This window comes from Phoca vitulina, unplaced genomic scaffold (genome assembly GCF_004348235.1).
Source record: "Phoca vitulina isolate PV1807 unplaced genomic scaffold, GSC_HSeal_1.0 scaffold18, whole genome shotgun sequence".
Lineage (NCBI taxonomy): Eukaryota > Metazoa > Chordata > Mammalia > Carnivora > Phocidae > Phoca > Phoca vitulina.
Window position 1 is genome coordinate 32,733,295 of NW_022589721.1, and position 24,068 is coordinate 32,757,362.

Consider the following 24,068-nt stretch of genomic DNA (forward strand, 5'->3'; position numbering starts at 1 on the left):
TGGTGTGAGAACGGGGAAGTGTTCAGAGCTCAGGCCTCCCCGGGGCTGGCCCAGGGGAAGAGGAAGAGTGTGGGGCACAGCACAAAACTGCTGCTGGGTCCAAACAATTACCATCAAAACAGGCAGCAATTCTCCTTAGTCATGCTCTTAAATGACAGCAAAATGTAAGCAGATGTATGTCTAAAAGGAACTTCAAGTAGAACATAATTTGGTTTGAACTGATGCAAGGTCAGACCACCCTGCCCCCTCCGCCCAGCCTACCTCCTGCTGGCAGAACCCTCCAGGGCTCTGGCCACTTCCTGCCTAGGCCCAGGGTCTTGTCCAAGCCAATTCACCTGACCCCAACCCGGACTCCCCTCCAATCCAGCCCCTCCCACCTCAAACTGAAACTCGGGTTTCCAGGTCCCCCGTCTTCCATTTTGCGACCCACCCCCCGTCCAGATACAGTACTTCTAACACAGCTACTCCAGATTCTCAATGTTAAATTGAAGTGTCTTAAAGTTACTGTCTGTGATGTTCCCAAAATACTTCACATTTAGATACATCCGTATCCATTCTTCACCTAAATGGAGGGCAGACGACCTATACTGCACCCAAAGACAAATCCTATTGACCTACTATTTACATAATTTATGTGTGTACATGTTTTGTACACATCAAAACATGTTAAGATTTAAATGGTTGATTTTTTTTATGACAAAATTACCATCATCTGGAAAATATTTTGCAGGTAGACACATTCTATACCGATTGTTTCTAAGATAAAAGAGAGCATTTGCTCTAAAGTTTATCATTGAAAAAACCTCTCTGGGATTCTAATTTTATTTCTGATACATGTTTACGGAAAATATTAAATAATCACAGTGATGCCTTTGGAACTATGCCTTGAACACCACCCTTCTGGAGGGAGCCAGGAAGCCACCTGGCTGTGCTCACCTGAGGGCAGGAGCACAAAGGTGCCACAGGTCCCCCCAAATGCAGACACTCAGGTGTCTGGGCTGCCTGGTTATCTTATCATTTCAACACATATTTGTAATGTTTTGTTACAATTTATTTAACTCATTTTTGGCTTTCATCATCAGTTAAATGAGCTTTTTCTGCAGGAATAACTGACATAATTTTTTCTGTTTTCTTTAATCAAGTGTGCATGTGCTCCATGTTTGGTCACCACAATTCTGCAAACTAATCTGGTAAGTCTGGAAACTGCTACAGTACACTGCTTACTATTAAGACTTCTAAAAACCTGTTCCTTTACCAATGCTCAAGATTGAAAAAAAGCACAACTGCCCAGGCTTCTCTGTAAATCACCTCCTTAGAGTGGCACGTAACACCTCCTATGATCGATCCCTGCCTACCAGAGGCCAGATCTCTGCTCACACCACTCTGCAGCAAGCTCCTGCCCTTCTTCCACTGGCCAGGCGGCACTTTCCCCTACACCTACCTCTCCCTGGGACAATGTGCTGACTCACCCTTGCTTCACTCAGTGACATCAGCTTACTCTTTGCAAGAGGGAGGCCCAGCATCCCCTCCTCCACACACACAGCTCCTGACTTCCGGTCCCCTTCCTGCGCCCAGGTGGATAGCCTTCTGCCTTGTTCGCTGTTCCCATGCTCGAGTTCAACAGCAGCCAACAGCTAGTACTGTAACTGTCCTTCCCAATCTTGCTTCTCCCAACCATCAATCACAACCTTCCCCCAGGTCCTGGCAGAGCCCCCAGCACGGGGCACACCCTCGAGGCCGGCTTATTGGTTAGATAACGTCCCTGCAAGCCTTCCCTGATCTGGAATCATTTGACCCCTGGACCGAGGGCTCTGCAGTCGCACTGACTCCCACACCTCAGCACCCCAGCCAATTGTTCTGGTCGCATGCCCCGTTCTCCATCTCCACTCTAAACCCAGCGGCTGCACCTGGCACTGTGCCCAGCACCTAGCAGGTAGGTGCTCAGTCAGTGCTTGATGGAAGAATAACAGGCTTCGTAACTCCTTGGGAAAAAGGACTACAGCTGACATTTCATTGTTTCTAAAATACAATGATCTGAAACACAAGGAAATCCAGACTTCCCAATCCAAACAAAACAGTCTAACACGGATTTTTTCAATTATTTTGGTCAAAATTTAGGAGGTTTTGACAAACTCCCGCCTAAGCGTGTGCCTCTCCTCCTGGCATGCTGCCTGTCGTCCGGTCAATGCCGACGGTGCTCTGGAGGCGCAGTGAGGGTCCCCTGATCTCGGTGGGCTTTCGGGGCAGGACTCCCGGGCTTGGACACCATGCCTGCGGGCTGCAGAGTTCTCTCCCACTGGACAAGGGCGGGCAGTCTGCTGACTCCAAGCCCGGGCCACGTGGCACCCTTCGGGCTTCCTTAGTCTCGCGTCAGCAGGAAATCCAGTGTTTAGCTGGATATTTTGTGGGGCCCATCCTTTTTTTTTTCACATTTTGAAAATTGTGGTAAAATATACATAACTTAAATTGGCCACTTCAACCATTTTTAAGGGTGCAGTTCGGGGACATCAGATACATTCACGTGGCTGCACAACCATCACCCAAGTCCACCCAGGACACTTTCATCTCGCAAAACCGAGATTGTCCCCATGAAACATGGACTCCCCATTCCCCCTCCCCAGGTTCCACCACTGCACTTTGGGTCTCTACGAACCTGATGCCTCTGGGTCCCTCAAAGAAGTGGAATCATACAGGATTTGTCCTTTTGCATCTGGATTGTTTCACTGAGACGCATATCTTCCAGGGCCCGTCCAATTTCGGCCATTTACCATCCCCTCCCCCACTCAGTACCTCCAGCCTGGAGGCCCAGCCCTGTGGCCCATGCTGCTGGGTACACCTGCCTCTTCACTCTATGGAGCTCCCACAGCGGGGGGGGAAGGCACTGAGCCCAGTGCTCCCCACACGGGGAAAGATCAACCACTAGATGATCGTGCCCCACAGCCCAGCTGGAAGCAGGCTGAGCACGCCTCCCCCGAAACCAGGCACAATACCCAGGAGACCGTGGGGACAGGGCAGTCACGCCCCTGCCCTTGGGGCCTTGCAGACAAGCAACCAAAGATAAGTTAAGGGCTGAGCCAAGTGCCAGGAAGGACGGGTGGGTCCTGGGGGAAACCCACCCAAGAGAGCCTACTGATAAAACTTCCCCAGGCTTGTAGGGCCTCAGCCACCTGATCCTGGAAGAACTGTTAGATAAGGAGCCTCAGCCACCTGCAGGGGAGGCAGCCACGCCCGGCCTGATGTTCGGCTGCTAGAGAAAAACCAGGAGAGGGAAAATACAGAATTAAAATCCAAAACCTCCCACCTGCTCTCGGCCAAGACAATGACTCTCTCCGTGCAGGGGAGGTTCCCACACACTGCCCAGGGCTTCCCTGGCCACCGCGACACTGAGGGTCCTCATGCTGCCTGAGGGGTGGGCCTCCCGTGCCCAGGGGCCGGAGGGCATCACCTCAGCGTGGGTAACGGGTGCACAGTCACTTGTAAGCGGGGCGATCTGTCCCTTGCTCCTGGGCTCTGGGCCCCAGAGGCACAGCTCACGCCTCTGCCACCTGCCCATTTTCCTGGCATTCAGGGACAAGGCCTCCAGCCTTCCTGAGCTATGGCTTCTTCAGGCTAACACGGCCACCTGATTCTTTGAAATCTCCCTGCAATGACGCCACTCCCTTCCTGCCCCAGCCTGTGTGCCTTCTGCAAACCAGGGGAGCCACACCTCAGCAGAAGCAAGAGGCCAGGCATCGGAGGCAACTCATCTCATGTCCCTGGGCTCAACTGTCTGGGTCCCAAGGTGAGCAGGGCCCTAGTGGATTTCTGTAGGGCCCACTTCAGCGTGGCAGATACTGAGACAGCGGGGCAGGTGCGCCTCGGGGATGCTTCCCGCCCAGAGGAAACGGGGTAGCTAGCTGCTGGGTCTGCTTTCTCAAAACAGGAAAACCAACGCAGGGTGCTATCCGCAGAAGGCCCTGGAGGACCAGTACCGTCAGACAAAATACAAAGGTTTCACTGGACCCTTCTGACGGCGTCACTGTACACAAAGGGGACTCCTAGAAAGACGTCAGAAGCATCTGAATTGCAGAAAGTACACCTGCCACGTCCCAGGCAAGGCGAGCTACAGTAACACCATACAGCCCTTGCTGCCCAGATCTCAACACACGCGTTGGAAGCTCCGAGTTAGAGGCATCTTGCAGGAAAAACAATACCTTGACCTCACAACAAGTCACCTGGTCACACCACCCCCGCTGCCTCCAGGAGAGTGCAGGAGATGTACCTGTGCTCAGAGACGGAGCACCTGTGGAGTTCATGCACGCACACGCTGAGTCACCAGATGCATTTCCAGTTCGGATGCAGCGTGACCCTGTTTCTCAATCCTCACAGAGACTGTGCTCACAGGTGCTGCGCCCTGCGGACTTCCCACCGTCCACAGAGTCAGGTGCACCAGCACGCGGTGGCTGCAGGGCAAGGGCGGGGCCAGCAACCCACCCCCCACCCCCAGCCCCACCCCTCGCAGAGGGCGCGGATCCTATGCAGGATTCACCTGGAGGCCCCTGCCAGCCCGGCCTGCAACATCCCCCTCCCTGAACAATCCAGGGAGTGGAGGAAAGTGACGAGCCCTTAAGATACTTCGAATGTTTTCTTTAAGGCAGGCTATTCAAGGGTAGGCTTCTCCCACAGGAAGAAAAGGTGCGCTTCAAGTAACAACACATCATAGCCTAGGAATCCTGGTTCACACTAAGCTGAAATGGAAAGGGGGAAAAGTCTGGATTTGTAATAGACATGCACCAAATGCACACAAACTTCACCCTGCATCCTGGATGAAACAGACAAGTTGAAATCGAACTTTCCCCATGAATTAGGATCTTATAAACCCAGTTCTCATTCGTTAGTCAGTCAAACTGAGAGACCGCAACAAGGCAGCCTCTCTTCTTTTATATGGCTTTCCTTTCCTTTCCCTGGAGGATACACCCTGAACCAAGAGGAAACCAGGGGCGGGGTGGGGAGCGGACAGACTTCTCCTTCCCAAGGAAGGGGTGCTGGATGGGACCAGGCCCAGGAGAGGTGTCTGCTCATTAGGAAGGGCTGCTCCAGGGCTCAGGGGCAGGTGCTTCCACAGGCTTTCTTTGAAGAGTGACCCCACGTGTCCACTTGACGCTCACCACCACCAGATCCCCTGTGCGCACAGGCCCACACTCGGCACTGATGGAAAGCTCACCTCCGGGGCCAGGAGGCCCCCCTCTGCCCTCAGACCACCCAGGCGGGCGGTCCCAGGAGGCATCTTCTCTGGAGAAGGGCTGAAGCCGCCTTGGCACTAACAAAACCAAACCTGGAACCCGGACTTGGAGGTGCCCCCTCTGATCTCCTTTATTCCAATCTTTGAGCACAGTTTTAAAAGTCCCCTCCAAAAGCTGATGTGTTCAATACATAGGATGGGGGTCCAGTGCGTAAGAAACTGTCAGACAAAATATAAAGGTTTCACCGGACCCTTTTGGGGGAGGAGACAGGAGAGGAAGGGCTGGGCAGGGACCCTGGAGGCACAGGGGACCAGCCACAGAGCGGCGCTGGGACCACCCAGCGGGCACCAGAGAGGCCAGCACAGACGGGCTTTCTGCTTTGACCTGGAATCGGGATCCTCATCTGCTCCGGATGCTCTGCAGGAGCTGCTACTGGGGACACCAACAAGTCACAAAGCCACTTGTCTTGTGTCTTGTCTGTAGGAAGTCTCTGGAAGGAGGTACAAGAAACTGGCTGCCTCTAGGGATGAACCTGGAAGTGGGTGGCAAGGGAGGGACGGAAATCTCACCATCCGAACAGTCGGGACTTTTGAATTCTGACGTTGGTGGAAATGCTACCTATTAAAGAAAAATCTATTTTAAATTTAAAGACAGCCTCCCCTGTGAGCAAGGGTTCAGAGCGGTGGGCGCAGGCTACGGGCTAAGCTAGGCCTGCTCCAAGGACAGTACTCAGGGACTGCTGGAGGCATCTTCCATGGAGCACGGTGTCCCTTCCATGCCTCTACAGCCAGCTAGAGGCCTGGGGCCCACAGCCAGGAAGAAAGGACACGGCCCCACCACCACCCCTCCACCTCGTCTGCCGCCTCCTGGGCCCAGCAAATTTGGCAGCATCCTTTCCAGCCCCAAGAAATGACACTCGCTTCTAGTCTAAAGGCTCCTTTCAGAAAAAGAGGCGGTCACTTGGGATCGAGACACCTGACTTCAGGTCCCCACCTGGTCAGGTAGAGCAGGGACGACAGCTTTCCTGTGACCGAGCTTCCCATGGGGAGGGTGGCCACGGGTGCTGGGGTGCACTTTACACTTACCTGGGTGTCAGGGAGTGCACACTTCACTCGAATGCAACACACACACACACACACACGCACACTTTAGACTGTCTGGATTTAAACTGGCACTAACCAAAACTTTTCCTCTTGAGGAACCAGTTTGGCAATGGAACACCCTAACAGATGCTGCAGAGCAACGGCCCAAGCCGACAGCAAAGGTCAGCTCCAGGGTCAGAGGAGAAAAGAGGCAGCGAGGCCCTGTCCTTCCCAGAGTGACACGAAGACAGATGAGCTCCGTTATCCCCAAAGCACGGACACAGACCAGTCCTGCCAAGTCTGCTCGTCATCACACGCAACACTTAGCTGAGGATCACCGAAGACCAGTGTGCAACCAAAAATAAACCCCCAAGACCTGAGTTTACTGGGAAAGGACAACCAACCTGCATGGCTACGAATGACAAGTAGGGAGGACAACTGAAAGACCCGGGTTCTTCCTTACGATCCCACTTGTGCAACGAACAGAGTTTACAGAATAAAACAAGTATATTCTGGAATTTTTATAGTTTTTTGAATTTCTCCAACCAAGGACTGTAACAGGCCAGCCCAGCTGACTTCGACAGTGCACCATGCGTGGGCTGGGTCCCAGTCAGGGCATTTCGACACTTCGTGCCTACAAAGCACGTTCAGCACAAGAAGAAAAAGCTGCACAGGGCACCTGGGCGCACAATCAGTGAAGCATCTGACTCTTGGTTTCAGCTCAGGTCATGATCTTGGGGTCATGAGACTGAGCCCCAGGTTGGGCTCTCTGCTTAGTGCACAGTCTGCTTGGATATTCTCGCTCCCTCTGCCCCTTCCCCACTCATGCTCACTCACTCCCTCTCTCTGATAAATTAATTAAAAATCTTAAAAAAAAAAAAAAAGAAAAAGTAAAAGAAAAAGCTGCAACTATAGTTGTGGGATCCAGCACCAAGAACAGACCACCATACTCCACCATACCAGGAGCCAGGAAGAGAACTTTCGCAAGAATGAAAACTACCTGCTGGGAGTATTCGTCACCTGCTGGAGATCCACGGGGTGTGGCAGGTGCCCCAGGTGACAGGGCACCTGGCCCAGTTTGGGGCCACCCACCTGCCGGTTCACGCAGTCACTCCCACTCAGCTCACAGGTAGGCCAGGAAGACTGGTGACACTGCCTTCCGCTGGGACCTGCGAGGCCCGGGCACCACCATCCCCACGTCGAGTTGGCACACGTACACACCCTGGGAGGGGACTTTCAACTGGAAGACGGGTCCCCATTGTCATTGCTTAATGTCCCCTAAAACGCGGCCGAAGAGCTGGAGCGTGTACAGCAGGCTGCTGGGTCCCAGACCGGGCAGTGGGGACCTCTCCCAAGAGAGGATCCAAGTCCTTGTGGGACAGTCTCCTGAAGCACCCAACATCTGCCAAGCACATCTGGCTGGCCAGCTTTCAGAAACTGGGCAGAGTCTACTGACACATTACAAAATAACTGTTCCAACTAAACAGAACGTCCATTTTTAAAAAGCCACTACTTTTCAGTATGCCAAATTATGTCAATCCTAAAAGACCTAGGAAGGTCAGGGTGCCCAAGATGGGGAGATTCGGCAAATCGGGGCAGCCGCTGGGTGCTGAGGCATGCTCTGGGGTCCCCTTGATGGGGCCTGGCTCCCCAGAGATGGCAAGAGCTCAACAGCTCACCCCCTCTCATGTCTGCCAAGACCACGTGGCAGGTCACTCCTCGTCACGGTGTATACTTCATCTCCCTAAGAGAGGACTCCAGAACTCTCCGAATCTGCCAACCGGGCCTTCCGCACAGCGGGCAGCCAGCAGGGAAGGGATGAGCTCTCCCATCTCCATGCTGTGTTAGGGACCCCAGCAAAGATTCCCACAAGCATCGGGATCAGTATTCCCCTGGAGGCCCCTGCACACAGTCCATCCTCTGAGCCTAGCCACCTCTGCCTGATCTGTCCTCCTGCCAGGAGGCTGTGGAACAAAGGGCGCCATGTCTTCCTTCTGTGTCCAGAGGCCGTGTGACTCACTAGGGTCCTCCAACACCACTGACCTGCAAGGCCAGATGGAGGGAGGGCTGGGCTCAGTTTAGAGACCGGTGCAGAGGGCTGGGGGGACAGAAGCTGAACTCGCCCGACACCTACCAGCTCTGTGTGGTACACAGCCCAGCAGCCACAGCAAAGACAAACGGCCCCTGTGCTAACGGGTGGCTTCAGGACCACAGACCGGGCAAGGCTGCGGCAAAATCCATCGCTTCCACCTGTCAGGACAACAGAACAGCTCACCGCCAAGTATGCTGAAGCAGCCAGACACTTCCCAAGTTTTCACGATGCCCATCTCTCTCCCCAGCAGGTCAACGGGGCCACTGGAGACGTTTGGCCCCTACTCGATTTCAGGGGGCTCCCAACTGAAGCAGGTGTACCCAGGGCATCCCAGGGCCATGAGGAAGCTCCATTTTGGGTCAAGAAAGGTGCTGACGGTAACACCTAGCTCTTAAAGGCCTCTTCCCTGGGGAGCCCTGCGGTGTCACCCGAGTGCCACACACACAAGGGGAGCATCTCCTTGGATCCCGGCCCTAGGCACCCTCCCCCACTCCCGACAGTCAGTACCCGTGGAGGTGTGCACGCAGCCGACACGCCCACGACCTTCCAAAGCTTCCGTCACACGCAGCATACGCATTTATGCTCTGTAGTAAAATACTCGTGTTTATTATCCCAGATTATCCAAACCTAATACTAGACTCATGTAGCATATTAAATACTCAAACCCCAACCAGGGAACGTGCTAAGTTGTAGAAGTTGAGACTCTTAACCTATAAAGTAAAACATTCCAAAGAGTTGTTAGTGCCAGGGTTTTAAGCCTTAATACATATAACCTACCACAAAGAAAATCTGGGGAGTAACACCCTCAGATCTGCACTTCTAGAACAACCTATTTCTCGATCACCAGAGCTTCTGAATTCCTTATTTGTCACCATAACCACGAGGTGGTCTAGAAACTGGATAACGGCACTCCGTTTCTAACTGTAACCACCCCACTTACGGTTATGACTGCATTTGTAATGACCTCAACTGTGGTGCCAAACCCAAGTCCTTCCATGCTGAAGGACCAAAAATAAATAAATAAATGTCTGGTAAAGTGAATTGCCGCTGGACTCCCTGAGGTCTGGCCACAAAGCCAGTCTTCGTTTCTTAAACTTGCCAAGCCCCTGTCTCCCCGAGTGCCCTCTGCTCACTCTCCACACTGTCACCCAGAGCCCCCCACACAAGGAGGGTGTCCCCCTCGGAGGGTCTGCGGCCACACTGCTCCCTCCTGCTCACAGGAAGTGGCTCCAGCTGGTCGGGTCACTCCCCTGCCTCCACCGCCAGAGGGAGGCCGCACGGGCAGAGACGTGGCATCCTGTCCACGCTTGGGCCGCTGGCATACCTTCCTGGGTATGGAACGTGAGAGCAGAAATGCAGAGATGACAAGTACGGAGATGAAAGAACAGGAGTGACCCGCATCGCTCATGCTCCACCATCCCCAACTCTCCCGAAGAGCTCTCAGCCGTGCCGAGGTCTCGTGAAACCGTCTCAGGGCATCTTTAAAGATGCACAATAAAGCACGGGATTACCAACAGAAAAACGTGTGGCAGGACCGTAACCTCAGGACGGAGAGAAGAAATGAATGTGCTGAGAAGATGCAGGGGTGCGTCCCATGACCACGGCGATCTGAAATAATCACAAGCACACCTGCCACGGCCGAGGTCGGCTGATGATGGCGCCATTCATAACCGAAGGAAACGTGGCAAGTGTCAGACCCCTGCACTTCACTAACGGATCCGCAGAGCGGTGAGCGCTCACCGAACAGGAAGCATTACGTTTGGAGAAAGAAACATTCCTAAAATAACCAAAATAAGCAGATACTACGCACATGTGGAATTCTGGAATGAAACAGAAGATTTTAAACAGCTCGGCCCCTTATCCAGAACTCTTAGGGGCTGGGAACTTGCAGATTTTCAAACTTCCTTAGACAACAGGGAAAACTAAACACCGACATGTAATCCGGAGGGGATGCGGTCTCTTCCATACGGGGCTCCGTAATGCTCACTGAGTAACTCCGTAAACTCCAGTATTTCTGGAAATCCCGTCATTCAGCCACCTCAAGTCCACACGAAACTCAGATTTAAGTCGTCAACAAGAAGCTGGTAATAAAAAACCATGTTACTCAGGATTTTCTAGGCCAGGCTTTGTTCCAAGCACTCGCCTTGTGCCCGACCAGGGGACGATCTGCAGTCACCCTCCTCCCCTTCTCGGGAAGGAAGCTAAGGGAGAGTCAGGGAAGTCCCCTGGCCTGCCACAGCAGGACACGGCTGGTGACCGTGTCCGGGAGGCAGGAGCAGGGCAGGAGGTACCGCAGCGGAGACAGGCACACTGGGAGAAGAACGTACCGAAGCTGACTGCACACATTCAGGCACTCGACTACCACCTTGCCGAAACAGGCACCTCCTCGTCGCCATGCAAGGCCCACCCGCCACCCCAGCCCCAGCCCAGAACGGGAGGAAAAAAATGGCCAGGAGGTGGAGGGCAGCAAAGACAGGATGCTGGCCCCCAGGGCTCTTGAACACTTCCCAGTGCACGCGACGAGGTCCGCGTGCTGACGTCCGCTCGTGTGTTCAAACGGCGAACGCCGATGCTCGGTGCTAAGGACCAGGCAGAGGCGCGGACGGCACTTACCAATCTGCAAGAGGATCGGCGTGACCAACGCCGTCTCCATGGCGTAACAGAACTCCCTGCCAAACATCACGGCCCCGTGCATCACCCACAGGCGCACGGGGATCCGGTCTATGGACCCCTCGCTGATGGTCTCATCGTGGGTATCCGCGCTTCCCGGCTTCTGCAGATCCGGCAGGGACACAGGCAACTCCTGAACTTGCATAGATTCTGAGTCGGCGTTCTGCGGGGCCATTCTCATTACCACCAAAAACATATATATGTGTAAATATATATATAGATTTCCTCTACCTATATAAATAATACTATCAGGTATCTTTAAGGATAAATTAGGACGCCTTCTCTCTCTGCTTCAGTTGTGTTCCTCCGGCAAGTAATGCTTATATCCCTCTTTGTACAAATAGAGATCTCGCAACTTCTCACAAGCGGGTGAGACACGCAGCAAAACAAAATGATTTTTGGTTGGATTTTAAACATATGGCTTGCTGGTTTACTGTGAATTAGAGTTAAAAATCCATAATTGCCATTCAGTTAATACCAGTTTCATCATTATTATTGAAGAGGTGCTGAAGTTATTTTTCTTGCTACAGAGAGGTGGGAAGGTGACACAAAAAGGAGGTCCGCCGTTGCTCCCCATCGAGTGACTGGCTGATCTGCAAAAGAGGAAAACAACCCCGGCAGAGAGTCAGACGGGGGCGGCCGCCGCGTGGCCTCCCACCCCTGGCTGTCCAGGCGCTCCACGGACTGGTCCTCGGCCACCTGGGAGACCCCAACCTCAGACCGCCGCAGCTCTCTGGTGCTGACTCTGGGTCAGCTGCGGAAAAAACAAACCCTAATTCCTAGAGAAACATCTTGTATGGATCTAATCCTGGGGCAGGGTAAAGAGAGGACAACGAAGGGCAGACAGCAGAAGAGAGCTCAGCTTCCGCTCTTGAGACAGCAAGAACCAGCAAGAATTGTCAGCCTCCGGGGAGTGGGGATGGAGAGGCTGGGGAGGCAGGGAGGCTGGATTAAGGATTGGACGTGCCACCCAGGAGTGGAAAGCAGGGAGGTGGGTAGAGCAAGGATGGGGTGACTTGCCACCCGAAGGGAGGTAATGTTCCAAGTCCACCAAAAGGCAGCTGAGTGCATGCGATGGGCTGCCTACAGTCTTTGACCTTGGCAGCTTACAGCCCCTCTCCAGGAGAAAAGTACCTGCATCGCAAACTCTGAATATCCTGTCTAGGGGCTCACAGACTCCCGACCCACACATGGCATTCCTAGTGGTGTCCAACTCCTGACCCCAGTCCTACGTTCCCACTGTCCTGGTCCCTCGACCCGGCTCTGTGATGCATTCTCTACCCAGAGGAACACACCACAATAAAGCGTCCACTGCCTTGCATCTAACTAGAACTTTCCCCTTAGAAAGGTTTTAGGAAAATGCAAGGTTAAGACTAAGGATGCAGCTCCACCCATGCACTCTGCAGGATGCAGGCCTCCAGGCACTGGGGTTCTCCTCACTCTGACCTGCATTAGAAGAGGGGGCCCTGAAATCACAATGCTGCTCCTGTCTTATTTTAAGGTAGGTCTGCTAGTTGAAATCTTACCAGAGATTTTCAACAACTGGTTTAATTAAAAATATTTCTAGTTCATATTCACTTAACCAAAGATGGTCTTAATTAGCTCCTTCTCCCTTTCCCCCCAGAACCAATGACCAACGAAGGGCGGCCTTCACACTGAGACCCCCTTGGGAAGCCCTGGGGGCGATGGTGGGGCTCCAGCCTCGGGCGAGGCCGGGCTGCTGTGCCTTGAGGTCAAGTCCTTCCCTCATCACGTCACCATTGCAGGGCTCCCTCACAGCCCCTTCCTGCTGCAACGGGCACATCCTTGGGGCCCGCAAGCCCATGTCCTTGTCTGCATGTGTGCGTCTCATGCCCCCCAGTGCCGCTACACTTCACAAGGACGATCCCCATCGAGACTGCTCTCAAATTTTCCAAGTGTCCCCTACCATATAACAGCTCAATTAAAACCAGGGCTTTGCAGGCACCTGGGTGACTCAGTCGGTTAAGCATCTGACTCTTGGGGGTCAGCTCAGGTCATGATCTCAGGGTCATGAGATCGAGCCTGCTTGAGATTCTCCCTCTCCTTCTGCCCCCCCCCCCCGCCCCCTGCACGCTCTTGCTCTTGCTCTCTCTCTCAAAACAAACAAAACAGGGACGCCTGGGTGGCTCAGTCGTTAAGCGTCTGCCTTCGGCTCCGGTCATGATCCCAGGGTCCTGGGATCGAGCCCCACATCGGGCTCCATGCTCAGCGGGAAGCCTGCTTCTCCCTCTCCCACTCCCCCTGCTTGTGTTCCTTCTCTCGCTTTGTCTCTCTCTATCAAATAAATAAATAAATTCTTTAAAAAAAAACAAAACAAACAAAACAAAGAACAACCATGGTTTCTAACCTCAAATCGTTTTAGAAAATGTGTTATGAAACTACTTCTAAAATACAAAGTAAACAAAACAGTGTTTAAAAAACCCAAATCGCCCAGCATTAACAATGACCAACACCTGCTGTTCCCAATCCCTTCCTACCTTGGGAGTGATCCCTGACCTAAGAAAGTGGAAGAGAAGAAATCCGTTTGTCAACCTGTCAATCTTACACCAAAATAGCGTCCGTGATTTTAAATGCCTTTTTCCACCAAATAAGATGGATCATTTTTATATTAAGGACATGTATCCAGACAGGTTTTCAAAGCCCACACTGATGACCTGGGGTTCTGGGGGCAGGAATGACAGTCACTGTTTTCTAAGAATCCTAGTGACTTACTTATGAACACAAAAGCATCCAGCTGGGTCCTGGTGCCCCCACCCACGGCTGCCGCCGTCCTGACACCCACGCTGAATGAGGGCGGCCTCTCCCAAGGCCATGTCAGCACCAGTGAGAATCAGCCGACCGAGCTCCGCACTAGGGATCTGCGAGCTCTTCTAAAGCACTGGTTCTCCACCAGGAATTCTGCACCTCTGAGGACACCCGTCAGTGTGTGGACACGTTTCTGGGTGTCACAAGGTGGGTCGGGGCCAGGATGCTGCTCAACACGGCCCCACGCTAGAGAATGATCTGGCCCCAAATGTCAACTAGGTCAAAGTTGAGAAACTCTGTTCGAAGGTTATTTTTTTATTTTTTTTCTTTTAAAGATTTTATTTATTTGACAGAGAGAGACACAGTGAGAGAGGGAACACAAGCAGGGGGAGTGGGAGAGGGAGAAGCAGGCTTCCCGCGGAGCAGGGAGCCCGATGCGGGGCTCGATCCCAGGACCCTGGAATCATGACCTGAGCCGAAGGCAGATGCTTAACGACTGAGCCACCCAGGCGCCCCTCGAAGGTTATTATTAAATGGGAGAAAGTCTTCTCCCGAAATGCTGAAACATTACATTTTATACTATTACATTCTGAATCCATCAACTGGGCCAGATGTGGCAAACTCAACGTCACTGCCTCTTCGTGGAACCAAATCAGTTGTTGCTCAAAGTGGACAGGAAAATGCCAGTGGGCTCAAGCCACACTGTCCCAGAGCAGGAGGAGGGGGCCTCCGGGATGTGGTTTGTGGGAGGGAGTAGGGTACCAGCTATTCCCTCTCGGGAGTGTAAGAATCCCTGGGGAAGTCTCCAGAAAGCCCCAGCTTGCCGCCGCAGCCTCCCGCAGCATGTTCAAATGGCGTCTCTGAAGACCCATCTCCAGCTCAGCTCTCCCTGGAACATGGGCCGTGGCCCCACCCCTCGTGCCAGGGGCTCTGGCCTGTACCTGGGTAACTCGACCCTGGCCAAGGCAGGGAGAAGCTCACACAGCAGGAGGCTGCCATCCACGCTTCATCTGTCCCCTCACCTCCCACGATGCCTAGCCACACAGCAGGAGCCGGGCGAGGTCACAGAAAGAGCGGATGAACACACGAATGCATGAATGACAGCCAGCTAACCTGCTGACCAGAATGTACTAGGGCCTGTGTGCAGTGGAAACCAACCCCGCCCGTACCAGCTCTCTCCAAGAGCGCCACACCCATGTGACCGGGGCGGCCAGCGACTAGGGTCAGGCTGCAGGGAAGCCCGCGTGAAATGGCATGAGCGTGGCGTGGGGTTTACCTGTCATTCAAGGAGCCTAGGCATTAACACAGCTGGCTTCCCTTCCTCAAGCCGTGCAAACGCAGTGGCACAGTGAAGAGACTTTACACAGGCAACTTCACTGTCATCTATATTGATGAAAATGACAAATATCGTTAGCATCTTCAGTGGGCCTGACTGTAAGCAGCAGTTAGCAAACACAAAAGCCCCTCCGGGTCTCGCAGCTCTCCGCACTGCCGCACGCCGGCACTCTCAAGCCAAGGCAGCAAGGCCCACGCACGTCAGCACAAGTTCCCAGGGCGCAAGCCGCTGTCCAATCGGTACCTGTAAATGAGGCTGAACCAACTAACAGAATCCACGCATGTTAGTGGACACCCGGGTTCCTTAAAGACCTGACCAACCTGGTGTAGAGCCAGGCACCTTGAAGACAATACCCAAGTGCTCAGCACTGGGCGGAGCCGGTTCCCAAATGCTCTTTCTGCGAGCCCTGGGGATCTTATAAGCTTTTTAGGGGATGACAGAAGATACTTTAAAAATAAAATTTAGGCATCATGTGCTTAGAAATACGAACATTGGGTACCGAAGATCTAAACTGAACAGCGACCACGGCAACCAGGCCTGTGAGGGGAGAGCCAGTTAAAGGCAGAAGGGCCCGTGCAAGCATTTCTGTTCCAGAGCCACAATCGAGGGGCGTCTGCGTGGCTCAGTCACGTAAGTCCGACTCTTGGGTGTTGGCTCAGGTCATGATCTCAGGGTCGTGACAGAGCCCAGCATCAGGCTCCACCACGCTCGGCATGAAGTCTGATTGGGATTCTCTCTTCCTCTCCCTCGGTTCCTCCCACTCATGCTCGCGCTCTCTCTCTCTCTCAAATCAATCTTAAAAAAAAAAAGAGCCACAGTTGAAGGGTCCACAGTATGTGAGAAGTGTACCAGCCACTTCTGATACGTTCCATAGACTCTGGGTCAGATCATGCACACAGGCTGCAGGATGTTCAACTCGGCCATTAGTTCCCAGGGAAAATCTTGTGGGGCACATTTTACATCTCGGATCCATATTCTTGTGTGTGGCGTGAGGTAAGGATGCACCATTCTCTTTTCACGGTGGCCATCAGATCACTAAGTCAGCTCCCAACACTTTGAGACTCCTCTTTGTCATCCACCAAATCTCCATCAGTACTTGGGTCTGTTTCCCAGTTGCCTATTCCATCCAACCAGCATGCCTGTCTGCCCGTGCCCAGTAACCCACTGCTGTTAGAGGGTTCCAGAGGTTTCAGACTCTGCTGAGGCCGTACTCTCACTGCTTCTTTCCCCAGCACTTCCCTATTTCTCCTTGCACATTTGTTTACAAGTATATAAGCTTTAAGAGCTTGACTAGCTCAGGAAAGAAGGTATTTTTTGTTGGTAATTCTTACTGCGATTCCATTAATTTTATACATTAGCTGAGGGAAAACTGCTGTGTACCCCCATCCGAGGAGGAGGGCTTTCTCTATTTGTCCGAGACCACCTCAGTGCCTCTCGTGAGAATTTCAAAATACTCCTACAGGACACTCCGTTGCACATTTCTAGTTAAGTTCCTCCCTAACAGTTCTACCTTTTTTTGTGTGTGTGGCCACTCTAAATGAGATTTTCTCTTGTTATATTCCCACTGTTTAGTTAGCCTACAAGAAGGCTAGTAGTAAATGCTGTTGGTTCATTTGCTCAGGTATGACTTACACACAGTGAAAATGTACCATGTTCAATTGGTTCTGACAAACTTATATTGACACAGAACATTTCCAATACTCTGGCAAGTCCCCAAGTGTCCCTTCCCCTGTAATTAAGGCTAATGATTTTTACATTTTAATTTGGTAATTTACTTCTTTAAGTGTCTGAGAATGGACAAAAGGGCTACCACCAAGTTAACAACAAATCTACCAATCATTACCAAACTATGTATAGCCCCCAACTTGGCATAACTGGGTTATGTTCCAAAGCTCACGTATGCATTCCTTGGAACCTGATCATCAGCTCCTCAGAGACAGAACTCAGAGTCCCTCCCCGTCTGAACTCAACTAAATCAGAGCACTGGTTCAGGAGGGAGGGACCAGGACCCACATGGCATATGGCTGCCCCTGTCCTGGGCACAAAGACTTCATAATAGTCTCCCCTCACTTGTTCTATTTCTAGGGCCCTTTCCCTCGAGACTCCACAAGAAAAGGAAAGGAAAGAAGCTTTGAGAGGAAAAGGCAAGAGCACGCAGGGCGGGTCCCCACGGCTGTTCCCCCATTAGCCAGGCGCCTGGGTGAAGGGTGTGTCGTCGCACCGAGGGGAGCAACTGGACCCCATAAAACCAGGTTTACATCATGCACAAATCTTATCGCATGCGAATTGTTTTCTTTAAGGAAGCTATTTTATATAAATGGTAGACCATTAACCAAAGTAACTAAAACCATTAAAATAAAACATTTTATGAACATTCTTCTGAAGGACCTCGCTTAAAAAGCCCAAGCTAAAACCTGACAAATACACTGAAGCAGCTTAAAGAGAAGACTGGTTTGCTCCTTCCCCAAAGCATGGGCAAGTGCCTGTTCCTAAGAGCCTCCTCTGGAGCTGTTGAAAAGCGTGAAGTTTAAGCTGTGACCCATCCCAGTACCTTCTATCCAGAAGACCCAGAAACACGTTTCGGGCAGGTTTTCCCTAGCAGAGAAAACACGCTTCCCTCTGGGGCCCGCTCCAGGGACTGTCGCCACGTTCAGGGACAGCGACGTGGGTACGATTTGCAGATGCACTTAGACCAGTGAAACTACCATTGTTCCAATCAACAACTTCCTCTATTGTCCTGTTTCTAATTTAAGGGTAACCGATGCCAGAACATGTGACTTCCTACAATTTGCTCTGCGGAAAGCCGGCTGGTAACTGAACGCCATCAAAAAGTTAAGTGCAGAGCAACTTCTGACAGGCACCACGAGCCTCGACCCATCTCCTGGAGAATGGTCAGAGAGGAGTGAATGCATGCTCGCAGTGCGACTCAAACACATCCTGCGACGCGCCCCCCCACCCCCGGGGCACACATGCTCGCGCTGACAGCGCTCTGGGCACTGGACACGCGGCACATGCATTACAGTGCCTGCTTTATGGCAACAGCTGTTTGCTTTGTCCACCCGCCATTTAAAGCCAGGCATCCATTCCCCCGAGAAAATCAACTACAACTACCAACATTTTTCTAAAATGTCATCAACTAGTAGTCTCCGATGACCCTGCCAAGAGCGACTAGAACAGTGCTCCCCATCAGCCTGCCTCCCTCTCTCACCAGATGACCATGGCAAATAATACGAACCCACACACAACCCAAAAGCCAGGAAAACCAAACGAAGGGCAGCAGATAATAAGGAAGATCAGCTTCTAGACCAAGAGTATAAAAAGACGTAAAATCGAATCTAGCAAGTTCAAAGTATCCTTGATAAGAAAGAAGCATACCGGCAAATCTGTTTATAAGGTTATTTCCTGAAAAGCACTTAAGAAATCCCCCTGACTTCCAACATTAAATTAATGTTGTAGCAAGAGACAGACAAGCCACAGATTGAGAGAAAATATTTGCGAAAGACACATCTGCTAAAGGACTCTTCTCCAGAATACACAAGACACTCAACAATATGAAAATGAACTTGATTTAAGAAAGGGCAAGACACCCGAAGAGACGGCTCACTAAAGATTCACAAACGGCAAGTAATCACGTGGAGAGATGCTCCACGCCACGTGGCATCAGACACCTGTAAAATAAAGTGAGATCCCACGACACACCTGTGAGAATGGCCATAGTCTGCACACAGACAACACCAGGTGCTGACGAGGACACGAAGCAACAGCTCACTCATGGCTCATGAGAACAGCCACATGGGAAGACTGGCGGATTCTCACAAACTAAACATGCTCTTCCCATTGGGTCCAGCAACCATGCTCCTTGGTATTTACCCAAAGGAGCTGAAAACTTATGTCCACACAAGAATCTGCACGTGCATGTTTACAGTTTTATTACCGACTGCCCAAACCTGGAAGCACCCATGGTGCCCTTCAGTGGGTGAATGTTTAAATGATCTGTGATCCACCCAGACAATGGAATGTGGAATGTTATTTGGTGCTAAAACGAAATGAGCTATGAAGACATGGAAAGCCATGAAAAGACATGGAAGGACCTTAAATGCATATTGCTAAGTCAAAGAAGCCAATCCCAAAAGGCTACTCCCTGTAGGATTCCTACTACATGACATTCTGGAATAGGCAACGCAAGAGAGACAGTAAAAAGACCTGTGGTTGCCAGGGATGGAGTGGGGTGGCGTGGGGGAGAGTGGGGACAGATGAATGGGTGGAGCAGAGGAATTTCAGGGCAGTGAACCTACTCTGTAGGATACCATAATGGCAGATACCGGTCACTACACATCTGTCCAAACCCACAGAGGGAACAACAGCAGGACTGAATCCTAAACTATGGACTTCGGGTGATGACGTGCGTCAGTGCAGGTTGATCAGTTGTGGTTTTTTTATTTAAGATTCTATTTATTTATTTGAGAGAGAGAGGACACGCAGAGGGAGAAGCAGGGTCCACAATGAGCAGGGAGCCCGATGCGGGGCTCGATCCCAGGACCCTGGGATCATGACCTGAGCCGAAGGCAGACGCTTAACGACTGAGCCACCCAGGCGCCCCAGGTTCATGAGCTGTAACACACGTACCACTCTGCTGGGGGATGCTGATAATGGGGGAGGCCGGATGCGCATGAAGACGAGGATACAGAATGCTGTACTTTATGCTCAATTTTGCTGTGAATCTAAACTATTCTAAAAAATAGTTTACTAATTTATTTTATTTTTTTAAAGATTTTATTTATTTGACAGAGACATAGCGAGAGAGGGAACTCAGGTGCCCAACAGCTTACTAATTTTTTAAAAAGTGTCCTTTATATTAAAAAAACACAATCAAAAACATCTGACAAGAAAGGACTCAAGAGGTGATCAGACCGAATGTTCGGTAAGTGGAAATACTTTCTCACATCTGAAATTACCTTCCTGTAGGGATTATGAGTATCACCTGCAGAGAGCCATGCTGGTCTCCTCTAATTCAATGTCCCTCTACAGTCTAGGAAATGTGGGCTTAAGAAATACAAAATTTATATAAATTTAAATTAGGGGGGTGCCTGGGTGGCTCAGTCGGGTAAGCATGTGCCTTCGGCTCAGATCATGATCCTGGGGGCCAGGGACGGAGCCCCGCCTTGGCTCTCTGCTCAGCGGGGAGCCTGCTTCTCCCTCTGCTCATGCTCCCTCTCCCCCCCCAAATAAGTAAAATCTTTTTAAAAATAAATAAACGAATGAACAAATCAATAAGGCGGGTGACTCTGTGGTATCCCCAAAGCATACAGCCCCTCGGTGTCTGGGGTGCTGCTTGAAGGTCTGTGCTCCCCACCAAATTCCTGTGCTGCCAGAGTGGGAGCTGGGGCCTCGGACAGGTGATCAGGTCGTGAGCGTGGCACTCTCATGAGTGGGGCTAGTGCCCTCATGAAAGACACCCGTGGCTCTCCAGCTCCTTCCACCATCCACCGTGCAAGGGGAGGACACGGCGAGGAAACAGGTCCGAACCAGGAAGCAAGCCCCTAAGACAGACAAGTGGTCAATCTGCCAGCACCTGGTGCCCCCAGTGCACTTCCCAGCCTCCAGAACTGTGAGAATTAAGTGTGTGCTGGTGAGGAGCCCCCCCAGCCCGTGGTTGTGTTATGGTAGCCCCAGTGGCCCGAGACCATGCGAATCGGCGTGAATCCGGAAAGCTGAGGGGTTCATTTATAAATGTCGATTTAGGGCGCTACCCTCTCCAAAGATCTGGTTCTCCCAAGAACCAGCATTGTGACACGCACCACGGCACAGCCCAGTGTGAGACGCTCTCAACGGGTATGAGGACCACGTGTCTCGGTTACACGGCACAGTTATTAACTGCACCCCTTTGCACTCAAGTGTCCCGGTATGGACAGCGCGTTGCCACTCTGGAGATAAATGATCAAAAGCTTAACTAGGACTTGAACCTTTTCATAACCCAGCCTTTGAGTGTTCTGTGTCATAATACACAGTCGAGGACACTTCAGAAACCAAACACGTCAGACCTGACATCAATTTCTATGTGACTCCTTTGGATCAGCTTGCTGGGAACTTGATGTTGGTAAAGTGGGGGGGAGATGTGTGTGTACACACTCTTCTGAGTATTAACAGACTGAAGCAAAGGAAATGTGGAAAGAGGCTCCCCCTGGGCGCAAGGGGATGAAAATATTGCTACACTGTTAGCAAATGAGTCTACTTAAAGTCTTTCTCAATGGATTTCCATCTGAATGCAAGCGGCAGGTGCCCAATCCCTGGACCTCCAGCGCTCCTCCCAGACCACTCTCGTGGTGACCATATTGCCCGGCCCTTCCCTGTTGGACAGTGCTGGTGCTCTCCTCCCCTGCCCTCTTATACACTTGCCCCCTCGCACACATGCCCACCCCCCTCACACACACCTCCAGCAGAGGCCTGGGCCAGGCTGCTCCCTCCCGCAGGAGGCCAGGGCATGTGACTGTTCAACAGCACAGCCCCAGCCCCACTGTAAGCTCCCAGAGGTGGGGACAGGCCTGCGGGACAGGCCTGCAGGACAGGAGGGAGCAGCTCCAGCCCACACGCCTTCCCTGTCCACCTGTGCAACTCAGAGCCCTGCTTCCAAGATCCTGGCAAGCACGACGTCCTCTGGACTGGCCAGGCCCCTCTGCTTTTCCTTCAGGTCCCACCGGCCTGGGGGCACAGCCAAGACCAGCTGCCCAGCTTTTTCCCCTCCCTGGTCCCCTGGCAAAGGGAACAGCACGTCCCCCAGGAGAGAGGCAGCCTGAGCACACAGCAGAGAGTGGGCGCCCACCCCGAGGGCAGGATGGCTCGGATCCCACTGGGTGGTCCAGCACCTAACCAGTGCAGGCACTCAGGACGGCTGGAAAGAAATGGATTCGTGAGTGCTGAAGGCAGAGGACCAGACCAAACCATAATTACTCCATTAAAAAAAGAAAACTGATTTTTAGAAATCCCTCCCTTTTAGAGAGAAAAGCAAGATAAGCACAGAGCTCAAAGAAAATCCCTTTTTCTTCTGAATAGGAAGCAGAAACAGTGTGTCAATGCTAATGAATAGTTGAGATGATTTTTTTAATGCCTTAAAACTGGCATATTGCAATTTGAGTAAACTTTCAAAATGCACATGCTGCTAAAGGTGTTATTTTTTTAAAAGGCACCACACCCTCCAAATAAATCACAGCAGCTCACAATTTCACACGTAGGTGGAATTTCTCAGGAATTCCTATGCTTTATTGAAACAGCACGAGTCCAGGAGTGCCTGGAGCATAAAACACCGCACGGCCACATTTCACACGCAGCATCCTCCAGACCACCCCCCAGCCACCTGCGGGGGCTCCCAGTGCTGAGTCTGATGCCTACGCTGTCTAGCGGACTTGTCCCAGCCCAGCTGGGAGGCCTCTGCTGGGCCTGCATTCTTAGTAGGACATCATAGACACCAAAAGGCCTTCCCCAGCACAGGGCTCCCTGGTGATCCTCTGACAGCCGGCAGGCCCCCACTGGCACCCACTGCCCCAAACCGAGCCCCACGGTGGCTAGGAGCAGCCGCCGGTCTGCACTGGCCTCTCCCGCCCACGGGATTTGGGACCCCGGGGGTGGGCGGGGTCAGGACGCTGGGACACCGCAAGAGGACAGGTAAAGTCATCTCAGGCGCTGCGCTAAAGCAGAGGCGAGAGCCCCAACCGCAGGGCCCTACACGGGGCCGGAACGTCAGGATGACTCAGCAGGCTCCTGCCTGGCCTCACCCTGGCACACCCGGCAGGGAAAAGTGCAGGAGCAGAGCCCTCCGGGCAGGGCACTGGCCTACCAGCTGCAGCGCCACGGATGAGCACCATCTACTCGCAGAGCCCCGGAGTTTCTCTGCGGAGCACACCCAATTCCGGAAGCCACTTCTCCATGTGCAGGAGAAAATGTCAGAGTTCCAACAGAGCTGCAGGATCCCTACCACCTGCCCAGGCATCCAGGAACTGCGTCCCTTCGGTAACACAGAGCAGGACAGTGGGGTGAGCCTTGGTGTGCCTGAACCCCGTCACAGGGACACAGCACCGAGGGCACTGCGTTCCAACAGGACCCGGCGTGCCCCGCCACCCTCCTTCCTCGGGGCCGCGGCCACGCTGCACCTGCCACAAGCACGGGCTCGGTTAAAGAAGAAGGAAGGGCGCCTGGGTGGCTCAGTCGGTTAGGCATCTGCCTTTGGCTCAGGTCATGATCCCGGGGTCCTGCTCTTTGGGGAGCCTGCTTCTCTCTCTCCCTCTGCCTGCCGCTCCCCCCTGCTTGCGCGTTCTCTTTCTGTCAAATAAATAAATAAAATCTTAAAAAAAAAAAAAAGGCAGGGATAATACATTCAACCTGAATTGGCAGACTCCATGGACAGTCTACGTGACAATAAATATTTTGAATGTTGGATCAAATCAAAGTACTTATTCTTCCTAAATTTTAGGGGGCATTTTTAGGACTGACATCAAGCACCTTTCTATGCAGAATCCACCTGCATCTCATACTAAAACAAGCTGTTACCTAATACGAAGGAGAACACAGCCGGCATCCAACCCTCGGAAAGCAAGCGCAAGTCCGTTCAGGAAGAGATTATGTTGAATGAGGACAAACTGCCCCCAGAGGAGGATATTCCCTGCAACATTTGCCTTCTGCTAAAATAGAGACTTTCTCCTATAACTACTTTTTACCTTTGACCTTTAGATAGTTTTCTCAGATCTGCATAATCAACTCAGAGGGATGGGTTTTGTTTGTTAATTAAAAAGCAGCAAGTGAAGTTTTCTTCCCCCTGCCCTTCTTCTACATGTTCCTAGCAAACCCCGGGAGTCCAAGGAAGCTTTGGCTACCATGGAAACAAGAGCCTGGCCATCCACCGTGCAGCT

At 52.1% G+C, this 24,068-nt stretch overlaps 1 protein-coding gene across 7 annotated transcripts in view; it reads right to left on the reverse strand.

The window, feature by feature from the left end:
• Positions 1-24,068, reverse strand: part of SLC45A4 (solute carrier family 45 member 4) — a 74,108-nt gene that overhangs the window by 21,701 nt on the left and 28,339 nt on the right. For 4 of the 7 annotated variants that reach the window (XM_032415630.1, XM_032415636.1, XM_032415632.1 and 1 more), the window contains one exon: positions 11,010-11,659. The exons of 1 other annotated variant lie outside the window; for it this stretch is intronic. In XM_032415630.1, coding sequence (XP_032271521.1) covers positions 11,010-11,262 — 253 coding nt within the window. In that variant the 5' untranslated portion in view covers positions 11,263-11,659. Of the gene's footprint in view, positions 1-11,009; positions 11,849-15,108; positions 19,307-24,068 lie in introns of those variants that run through there. 2 more of the 7 variants (XM_032415634.1, XM_032415631.1) reach the window with 2 other exon arrangements.